Source organism: Styela clava, chromosome 9 (genome assembly GCF_964204865.1).
Source record: "Styela clava chromosome 9, kaStyClav1.hap1.2, whole genome shotgun sequence".
NCBI lineage: Eukaryota > Metazoa > Chordata > Ascidiacea > Stolidobranchia > Styelidae > Styela > Styela clava.
This window is the reverse complement of record NC_135258.1, coordinates 18,837,654-18,847,855: the sequence shown is the minus strand read 5'-3', so window position 1 is coordinate 18,847,855 and position 10,202 is coordinate 18,837,654. Positions and strand designations below refer to the sequence as shown.

The 10,202-nt window shown below is 35.5% G+C and overlaps 1 protein-coding gene across 2 annotated transcripts in view; it reads left to right on the top strand.

Annotated features, from left to right (window-relative positions):
* The window catches only part of LOC120339888 (solute carrier family 35 member F6-like), a 139,076-nt gene that overhangs the window by 120,898 nt on the left and 7,976 nt on the right, over positions 1-10,202 (top strand). Inside the window, exons 1-4 of one of the 2 annotated variants that reach the window (XM_039408119.2) lie at positions 6,799-7,016; positions 7,167-7,244; positions 7,926-8,004; positions 9,008-9,174. In XM_039408119.2, the coding sequence (XP_039264053.1) occupies positions 7,168-7,244; positions 7,926-8,004; positions 9,008-9,174 (323 nt within the window). In that variant the 5' untranslated portion in view covers positions 6,799-7,016; position 7,167. Of the gene's footprint in view, positions 1-6,798; positions 7,017-7,116; positions 7,245-7,925; positions 8,005-9,007; positions 9,175-10,202 lie in introns of those variants that run through there. The other variant, XM_078116222.1, reaches the window with a different exon arrangement.

Below are 10,202 nucleotides of genomic sequence, written 5' to 3'. Positions count from 1 at the left end.
CATGCGTTACGTAGGAATTCATAAATAAAATATATTACTAAATGTCGCTTAACACTCCCTTTTGAACAACTGTGTAGGCGGAAGTGATTATAGTGCGTAACTAAGCACACATACATCACACACAGATACTATTTCTCGAAAGCAATGAAGCTTTTTGTTGCCTTTACTTGTAGTCATTCGTGCATGGCGCGACGTGAGTGCTACACCCCGCCTCGCGGAAACTAAACCTCACAAAGAAATTATGAATACAACTTCCTGTAATTACAGAAATGATAATTCTCGCCCGTCGAACATCTCGACATACAGGCTATTTTGCCGTCGACTTTGTCTCATTTTTGACTTCTTTGTTTCATTCCTTCTCTCACTACTCTTACGTGAAATGTTTCTCTCTTTTTTGTTCACTGGAGAGCAGCTGACAACCAGCCTTCCTTCCGCCGCCTCGGTCGTCGGTCGCCGCGTGCGTCAAATAAATTCGTTTCCTTTAATTTCGACGACAGCAAATAGCGAAATCCTTAATCGCTGGCTAATCCGTCACGAGATTGCCGCAACTTCCTGTTGGATGTGAGGTTTAAAGTTTCCCCCTCTGAGATCACGCAGCGCTCTTACTAGAAAATACGCATATTACAAAATTGACAATTCCATTTCGAAAATAATCCACGTTATCTCTATTTCTGGCACTGACATAAGTATAATTATATAGCTTGATGAATCTATTTTAAAACATGTTCTAAACTTTATGTCGCCATTTTGTTACGTATAAAATATTGCAATTAGGTTATTAATAAATGGCGCCTGGGCTTCGAAGTCTTTTACCACGTAACTTAAATATCTTGGTAGCAGGAATCGACGAATTAATACTGAAATGATTGGCTAAAACACTCACAAGTTCATATTTCAGTTTACACCAAAGAGAAATTTAAATACAGTAAAATGAAACCATGTAATTAATCAATTATATCGGTCATTACAGACAAAAATTTATGTCTAATATCTCTGTTCCTATTTATTTCAACGTATTACTCTGTTGAATTATGACTAGAAGTACGTTAGTTCATTCATTGATATGCGCGTTAATATATTTACAGTTCGACATCGTGAATAGATATTCTAAGTCCCTTTCTCAGTTTGTTATTTCATTCGCTGGAAATTTTGTATAATGTGCAATTTAATTATTAGAGATATGATCAATAGAATTTCCAAATTCGTGGGTGCACAATGCATCTGAATCATTTAATGCTTCTGGTTCATAAACATCATTTTCTCATTATCTGGAACATCTCTTCATTATCTGAAATAATGTGCACTATGAATAATGCCCAGACTGTTGTTTTAACCGGTCTACCCCGCTCACTTAAGGTAATAATTACATAGTACTGTATCGGCAATATCGGAGCTTTTTCGTTTCGTTGGTATTGCTGACAAAAAGGGTATCGGTACAATAGTAGTGGTAGTTTGTACAATTGAGTGTTCGTGTTACTGAAACGACAAAAGTGTGCCAACCAGCAAATGAAACTGTAATTTTTTTTATTTCACCAAAACAGTTGTTAAGTCGTGTTGAGCATTAGAACACAATTGCCATTGTTATTACCCCGCACGTTTCAGTAAATTCTGGATTCATTGAGGATATGGCCCTTAATCAGCGCAGGGTAGTTCACGTGATCACTGGTGGCCAACCACCCAAGAAACCGGTACGGCTAACTGGTATTCCGATGCTGGATGTGCCACATATGACACGATGGCTGGATAGAAGCTAAATAGAACTAATAATTTGTTGAGTATATCCGAGACAGGATGTACTACACTTAATCTTAGCCCAGTGGTTTTCAAACTTTTTTTTCGCGGTCCACTTTTTTGCACAAAAAATTCTGTGGCCCATTAATTTTTTCATGCAAGAGAAAAACTATAAGAAAAACAAAAAATTCTTTTCGCGGAGATACCACTTTGAGTTATCAACTAAAGCTAAAAAGCAGCAGCATCATCCATTTCAATCAAATTTTAACTAATTATCAATAACTATATATGAGCGAAAACGAGAATAGGCTTCTCAAACAATCAACTGCCCAAGGACCCTCCAATTTAATCCAAAGTGAACAGGATTAATTTATGTATCACGTGATATCTGACTGTCGGAGTCGCCTGTCCTGAAATATTGAAGTAAAAAGATAAACTCCCCTTTCCTTCCTTTTGGAAACATGTTACAAATCCAAATACTGAATAAAAAATAAAAAGAAGCAATACAAACAATCAGAAAAGTAAGCGCTGTGACCTTACTATCTCTACCTGTTTCGGAATCAACACATTCCTCACTAGCAGCAGAGGTAGGAGGTCGCATCTCTTAAGACCCTGTTTTGGATGACGTAGTCAGGTGGGGGTCAGGAATATCATATTCAAAAATTATTACCCCACTCCCACTTGAGGTATTTGTGGTTCTAAACTACACCAGACCAACAGATCCGTTTCATAGTTCCAGCTTCGTTAAGGATATGATTTCGAGGAAATTGTTGTTGTTGCTAGAACGATATTTTATTTGTTTCAAAAATTTATTTATGGGATTTCTTTTACACCTCCCCAGGTCTATTGCCTAAGGTCAAGTTCTATGTGATGCAGTGGTGGGATTCAGTCGGTTCTATAGAACCGTCTCACGGAATTTTATTTGATCAGCGAACCGGTTAGCATTACTGGTTACTGTCAATGTTCTGTTTGTAACAGAACCGGCTGAAAGATGTGATTTTTGTCTAGGAACCGGCTGACAAAAAATTCCACCACTGATGTGATGACATCATCAAAATTAAAAATTGCGCACCGTGTGGCGTTTCCACGATCGCGTTTAAGCGATCTAGTTGTCAGCGAGGTCAGAAGTTTTTCAGAAGTAAAACTAACGGGACTGTAAAAGATTTGATACTACTTCGTTTTCACATATTCGGGCATTGTTCTCTTGTTTACAGTCAAGTCAAAGCTTCCACGGGACGAACTCATTTCCGGTCAGTTTTTAATTTTGTAACATAGGTGCAGCCCAATCGGACGTTGTACATGGCTTCTAAACGCCGATTTCAATTTGTCTATTGAGTTCAGCTTCGATCAATTCTTTTGGCACTAGAGTTGCAGGACGTGCTTTATAAAGTTCAACAATATCCAATTGTTCTTTAGCACAACCTAATAATACAAGTGAAGATACTTCAAAATACTAATTGAGTAGAGTACTAATTTTAACATCGTAAAAGTTAATTTTGAAATCGAATTCCAATCAAATTTGATGTTAATTAACAAGTTTCCACCCAGCGGGGGTACAGTGGGGTCTATTTCTTATCACGGTGATTGTTCTTCCATCTACTAGAACAGGGATGGCGAACCTTTTTCAATGAATGGGTCAAAAATTATATTTTTATCGCGAAACAGAAGAGAGTGGGTCACAGATATTTAATCAATGTTAGTATCTATACAAGGAACTTCTGAAACAAATCTTCTAAGCTTCTGTCGGAGTTGGTATAGTTTTGGGCTTTACTTATGCAGCACTTCTATCAAGGACTTATTATGGCACTCGATTTTATGAAATTAGAGTACGAAAACACGTATATGAATTACCAAAAACGTTTAGGATGATGTGGCAAATTATTTTACGGTTCCAAAGAGTTTGGAGGAAATTCCACTTTGATAGAGTTATATTTTCCTATCAGCTTTCCACCACATTAAGGCACTTTTACACTGCCCCGTTGTTATTTCAGATTTCTAGGTTTTTATTTCAAGTCTGAAAGATTTTGTTTTCTCAATGGAATTATAGGTTAGAAACAAATAAAATGTAATGTTCTCGTATAACCCCTAAAACAGTCTGCAGATGCACATCTGAAAGAGACCGAGAAATGAACAGATCTATTGCATTGTAATGTCATAAACGGTGTCAGAGCCAATAGCTGAATAATGGTACACATCAGTGCAGACATGCGTCCAAGATTAGGGGTTTTGAAAATTACCCGCCCGAAAATTAACAATTTGAATATGAGCGATCGCAGCCCTGACTGTGCAACTGCTGGTACATTATAATAGTTTAGTTATTGTTAGATTAATTCGAAGCCGGTTTTATCAATTTTTATCACTGATATGTTAGCAGTTTTTATTTTATTAGTGCCTTGGCGGGTCACGAATAAAACGCGGTGGGTCACTTTGTGACCCGCGGGTCAGTGGTTCGTCATCCCTGTACTAGAATATGTTCCCCTGTGTATAGTTGGTATAATTCAATTTAGCTCTCGGCCACAGCCGTTTGTATTGCGTTTGGGGCATGACCAATAATGTATTCCCTTTATACAGTGATGGGGTTCAAAATTTGAATAACAGGTTCTCTTTTATATCGAATTCATTAAAATAGGCTCCTTCAATTCAGAAAACCATGCCGAACTAAGAAACAAGGTCGGGTTTGTTGATTAACATGACTTTCTAGGTATACGGGTTCACGCGAACCTCCTGTGGGCCTATGTACTTCTCCAAAATTGCTCTTATCACCAAAATAAAAACTGAACCTAAATTGAGTTTCATTTTACACCCACTTTCTTAATTTCCACCGATTTACGAAAAGCCTGAGTTTCCAAGTAATATAATTTCGTCATGTGCACTCTTTACACCAGTTTATCAACTTCGAGAATCATATGCCTACTTGTCTGGCCAGAGGCGTAGCCAGTGAGTAGGGCGAAATAAGCAAAATTGTAATAATCAATCAAAAACAATACACTGGTAACAATGTACGATAATCCCTGACTACTCTATAGATATACATAAAAATATTAGCAAACAAAACAATTATCAGTTTATAAGTATAGCCTAAGTTTATTATGAACCACACACACACACACACGAAAAAAAACAGTAGATTGGGAAAACAGGCAATAACAATAGCATTATTGTGAGCATTAAATAAATTCAATTTTTCTTCTATGCATGTGAAGTTTGCCATTTTTGTTTCAGTGGTTGATGAAAACGAATTTGGAAGTACCTGTCATACTTTACATTAGGGATATTAAATGTCTCTTGCCAAAATGTAGGCTACATATGTGGTGGAGATAATTTTTTTTCATTGGATTTTATAAAAAAAAAATTGGAATAAATAAGTAAACTAAGTTAGTTTTACTTCACGATAGTGATTTTACAGTTTTACTAATATTATTTCATAAAATTTTGGCGATTATTTTTTTTAGCTTATTACAATACCAGATAAATATCTAAACCGGGGGTCTCAAACTCAATTTACCTGGGGGCCGCCGAGACAGAGCCTTAGGGAGTCCGGGCCGCATCGGGTTTTTTCACAATAAAAGCATTAAACCTAAAAAGTCAAATCTTTTTCTCTATTTCTCTATACGCAAAACATGTCAAAAACACAAATGTAAGTAATTCCGCAATGAACCTTTCCCCGAGCATCTACTTCTTTGTTTATTCTGTAACATTGGCCATTCAGCAAGATACAAAAAGTGACGTAACAATAGACTTTTTCGCAAACGCTCAGACACTTGTCACTCAGAAAGATTTTCAGGCATGTTTGTAAACATTACCTCGTTTTTGCATGCTATTTGTTAGTTTTGGGTTGTGTTTCAGAAATTCAAGTATGAATCAAAGAACTCTATGATCATTCTGATTGCTTGGGCGTCGTAGCTTAATTGCAGTAATCAAAAATTAGTCTAAATTAGTCTAATAGCTGTGATGGACTAGGTAAACTTCTCTACAGGTACTGTTGAAAAATAGGTTGTTGAATGTTTTGAATCAAAATGATGACGTGAAACAGATACCCCAGTTTATAGGCTTCAACTCGCGAAGCCACCTCTAAAATAAGCACCAAGAATTTGCAATGGTAAAGTATAAGAAAATTTTCTTCGGAGTCGAAGGTCCATCGAACATCATGCTTACAGGTACGGTACTAGTAGGTTGGACTGGTAACTGGACGATAGGCCGTGGTTCGCTTCATGACTATGCCGTCTCTTATCCAGTGGTTGGTTTCAATTTTTTTCTGCCAGTCGATTTCATCACAAAAGTCATATCTTTCAGCCGGTTCTGTTACAAAAATTTGTACATTTTTCAGAAAATAAACCAGTAATGCTAACCGGTTCGCTGATTTCATAAAATTCCGTGACACGGTTCTATAAGACGGTACGAACCGGCTGAATCCCACCACTGGTCTTATCCCCCCAGGGATGAATATGCAAATCCCACCCTATCCTAAATAATTGACTATAGAGAACTTGCACGGGTAACGTGACTTTGGTTACTGGACGGCAACAAAAACGTCCTGCTCGATCCTGTCATTTGCAAGTCGCATTATACATTTCTGTTTTGCTTGGCTGTTGAAAATGGTTATTTCGTATTGTGCATGTTAAGTTTGCCATTTTTCATTGTTGCATATTTTTTATCATCACAAACATCACATAAAAATTGTGATAATGTGCCGTTATTAATTTCTTTAAATATTCATAAGCTCCCTCATTTCAATGGAAAGCAGATGACAAACTACTGTTAACAGTAGGCGTAGGCCTACCTGCATGTCCGCTTGCAGACTTGACTTCTGTTAGGAATTAATCATCAATTGCCATAAGGTATTGTTTCTCTAGTTAGCAGGTAATCTATTAGTAAGTGTGAAAAGTTGAATAGATAATTAAAGTTCAACGCCAGTGGTCATGAAAAAAAGAGGCACGTGACCCGTGCAAATCCTCTATTCATATTATTGCTCTCTATCGCCCCTCATTCGAACATGGGGATTTCCCCCGAAATGAACAAAACTGTAATCATGTGATTCCTTCCCTGGCGCCTAACGCTTTGTTTTCTTGTAGTTTTCTAGGCGTTTGCTCATATAATTGCACACGTCGATTGGGCTTGGTGGTAGATATTTAAGTATAAAATATATTATGCCATTGCTTTAACATTAATTTTTTTGAATGAGAGATTTGGAGGTGTATCGTTACAATCTTCGTTTTTTTTCTCCCGTGGACATGGGATGAATACACTGAATATGTGAATGAATGCTATCCTATTACTGTATTACCGTAAGTTTAAAGTTTGTGCAAACCTATCTTCTGACCTGAATCACGCGTTTCCCGTATTAATATATCAAATGTTATTAAATCCTGTACTATTTAATAACCTAGTTTTAGACTCGTAATCAGATAACCTATCGTAGGTTATAAAAATTACAGAATGGCTTGGACAGCATATCAATTGGCTCTAGCTGTTGGCATGGTTATTACTGGATCTATAAATACACTTGCTACTAAGTAAGTCATTATTTTTTTCAAATTTTTAATTTTAATAAACTATTTTGAATTCTAACATTTTAAAAATTTCATTTAATTTTACTAAAACCATCAATAATAACAATATTTTGAAACTTCTACTAGATTAGGTGAAATAAAGTGTAATCAAACCACCAATAGGTTGAACATTCAATCTTAATTGTTGTTTAATGATTAATTTTGCTTGATTCATGTAGTAATATTACTGTATTACTGTATTAGCATAACTTATGAACATACTTTTACAATATTCATCTACTTTTAATGCATATTTTCAAATGAAAAATTAAAATTGGATCTATATTTATCAAGATTGTAAATATAGTTTTTCATTTTTTTACAATAATTTCTATCTTCATTTTTTTTAATTCCTAATGGAAATTCACTATTACTGTATTATGAATTTATTTACTAAATGAAGGTAACCTGACAGATTAACAGATACAGGACCATTTAACATGTTCAAAAAAAAAAATTCAGAAACTCGATAATAATGAATATGTGGCTTAGTTTTGTTATATACCTAGATGAAAATGAACATATGTCAATTATTTTAGATGTACACCCCTACTAATTTAATAAAATATTTGAGGTGTTGGTGTTGTGTATATGTTCGACTTTCTTTACAATCCAGTATTCTTATTTTCTACTCGTATATTCTAGATGGGCCGATAGACAGACAGCGCCAGGTTGTGATGATGGCAATACTGAATCTCACATGTTTAATCATCCATTTTTACAGGTAAGAATACCGTTGTTGAAAATATTTTGTCAATTGGTCCTTGATCATATTTGAAACTAGAAATGGAAGTCTTCCCAATTGCATGAGTTGATACTGAAATATGGATTTTGACGTTTAATAAATAGGTGAAACCTCTGTAAAAGAATGCCAGATGTGATATAGGCCAAATGCGCTATTTTATAGAACAGTGGTCCCTAAACTGTGGGCCGGGACGCCGGGTGGGGTTGTGTGATGATTTCCGTGGTCAGCTACTTACTGTTGAACAGGCGCACGCAATTCACTAGGATTTGAAAGTTGGAAAGGGAAATGTGTGTTGGTCGAGTAGTAATAACAATAATTACGTTATTGTTACTTATTTTATACCTCCCTATACTTTTTTTTTCAGCAGTGTAGTGACCAATATCAGCAAGTGTCTTTTTGTGATAATCTTGAAAAAATAGTTATGAATTGCACTTTCGCACAGTTCTGGTTATCATAACATTTAGGAATTATGATTCCTGGAATGATAGCGCCCACCCAATTTATTTCACTCTATGAGACCATTCGTGGCGTGGGATTTGAACCCGAACTTTCAAATCCTTGATGCCATCATAGAACTTTAACCACTAGGTAATTATATAATCATAGATACGGTAAATATATAGGCGCACTATATAAATGTATATGTGTGATTGGTTTATGCTTGATTCGAAGATGTTGTCACAGATTCCGCTCTTAGTCCAAGATATGCTCTGAGATTTCAAGTACAATCTTAGTGATTATCAGAATGAGTGTTATTGAAGGTTACATGCCATTGAAACTACTAATTCCTCATTATTACCATATGCTATCAATTTGAAAAGCATGTCTAATTTGGTACAGAATCTTGAAAGTGGAATGACATTGCTACTCATTGCATTAATGAAATATAATGCTTGAACCAAACTAAAATCATCAAGAAGAATTGTGATTTGTTGATGCTAGAATAGTATCCAAATAGAAATGCAGTATTTGGTTTTTACAGGCTGTCGGCATGTTTATTGGTGAATTTACATGCATGATTGCATTCAAAACTCTTTGGTTTACGAGAAAATGTCGAGGGAAAGACACTAGTGATATGGGAAATCAGAATTTTTCCCCATTTCTCTTCTTTATTCCCGCAATGTGCGACATGGCAGGAACTTCTTTGATGTGAGTCAAAAAATTTACTTTTTGCTGTGGTAATCTTGCCATATATATTGTTAATCTAACATTTTGATAATATTGAACAATCAGTATCACAAAATTTGCACTAATTCTGCCTGTTATACTTGTAGCTAGTCAGACTCTTTTGGGATTTTATAAAATTGTGACAATGAGGCTTTTAAGAGAATTTGCTCACATTCACTTATCCCAGAGTAAAGGATCGCTGAGCAAGCTTATGGATGACCACTGAAAATATATAGTTGCATCTTGCATGCCATTAAATTCTGATGTATTATGGGCAAACAGCTATGGAGTGGATTATACCGAATTCCATATAACTGGAGATGAGATTTAAAAAAATTTAGTCATGATTGATTTAGTCATTCATGATTGATTAGTATTGAACAAATATTTAGTTTCCTGCATGCATTTGCATGCTTTAGGTGTCTCATAATATTGATAAACTTCTATAAACATTAACAATTAATGTGTAATTGTCCCTTTCAGTTATTTGATTTAGTAGCAGTGATCAAACATTACTTTGTGGTAAAGCTGTCTAAAATGGATGCATATTTCTCTTTTGTTCAATGTCAAATATGGCTATCGAATTGGGGATGTTCAAAATTAAAAAAAAAATGTGAATGTATCCAGTCCAGACTGACTGCCATAATCTTTCCTAAACATTTTTTAATTCTGAAGTCATTGTAAACAATTAAATTCAATATTAAGGAATAATTTTATTTGCAGCAAATTCAAAATTAATGGTTTCAGTACATTCCTTGCTGATTACAGATCTTTCGATTTTACTTCACTCAACATAAATTTCCTGTTTCCCCTCATTTAGGATAAGATAGGATTTACATATTTATCTCGGGGGAGAGGAAAGCCAATAAGACAGCTTATCCATATGGTGAACCATGGCCTCTCGTCCAGTTACCATTCCATGTCGGGTATGGGATTAGTTAGTTACTTACTTGTTTTTCGGAAGCATGGACTTGATGATGGAGAAAGCCGTAACCGACCAGCGGTTACGT